The following is a 783-nucleotide window of genomic DNA, read 5'->3' as shown; positions in this document are numbered from 1 at the left end:
AATCATAGAATAGAATTATGGTACCTAACTGAAATACGATTGAATTCCGGCATATTTCACTTCAAAGTACGTATGAACAAAGTTATCATAATGTTTTAAATATGAATAATCTTTAAGGTGTGTGCAAATGTCATTTTTATCGGCTTCTAGCATATACTTCTAGCGTGAAAGATGATGGCCGCGTCCTTGCGTCGTTGGAGGAAGGTGTGGCCTCCGGTTAGCTGCGTCCGAGCAGCGAGTGGCATGGAGGGCGTCCCTTACAAGGATACAATAAAGGTTTGAGAATTAGAATGTAAGCCGTATTTTCCTTTACAAACGCAGTTACGTATTACATGAACAATGGGGCTATAGGTGGTAATCACGAAAATTAGAGTATGTCTGTAAATGTAAATTAATTCATGAGAAAGGAAGATATATTAATAATTCATTATTAAAGGAATTTTTTTACTTTCCTTTATTATCAATATTACTTTTTACCATTCCTGTTATAATCAAGATTTAAAGGTTGTCATTCTATAGCATAGGTTCTTCACTTTTTTGAGCCACGGGCCCCTTTTGAATTTTGTGGAAACCTCTCTAAATAATGTTCATTACACAGACGTAACATTCTATCGAAAGTCGATGCAACATACACACTGTAGAACATTTTTTTTCTTCAAAAAATAATGAACACCATAAACAACTGAATACATCCAAGTTGTGCAGACTTTGATAATCCATAAATAAAGCGAGAGGGGAGGGAGTTAGAAGAAAATATAGACATAGTATGTAGTAATCATATGT

At 34.6% G+C, this 783-nt stretch overlaps 1 protein-coding gene across 5 annotated transcripts in view; it reads left to right on the top strand.

The window, feature by feature from the left end:
- LOC119589291 (sarcosine dehydrogenase, mitochondrial-like) overlaps positions 1-783 on the top strand; it is a 22,594-nt gene that overhangs the window by 19,488 nt on the left and 2,323 nt on the right. For 4 of the 5 annotated variants that reach the window (XM_037937913.1, XM_037937914.1, XM_037937910.1 and 1 more), the window contains exon 3: positions 151-276. In XM_037937913.1, coding sequence (XP_037793841.1) covers positions 172-276 — 105 coding nt within the window. In that variant the 5' untranslated portion in view covers positions 151-171. The remainder of the gene's footprint in view (positions 1-150; positions 277-783) is intronic. The other variant, XM_037937911.1, reaches the window with a different exon arrangement.

Source organism: Penaeus monodon, chromosome 25 (genome assembly GCF_015228065.2).
Source record: "Penaeus monodon isolate SGIC_2016 chromosome 25, NSTDA_Pmon_1, whole genome shotgun sequence".
Taxonomy (NCBI): domain Eukaryota; kingdom Metazoa; phylum Arthropoda; class Malacostraca; order Decapoda; family Penaeidae; genus Penaeus; species Penaeus monodon.
This window is presented reverse-complemented; position numbering and strand designations above follow the sequence as displayed.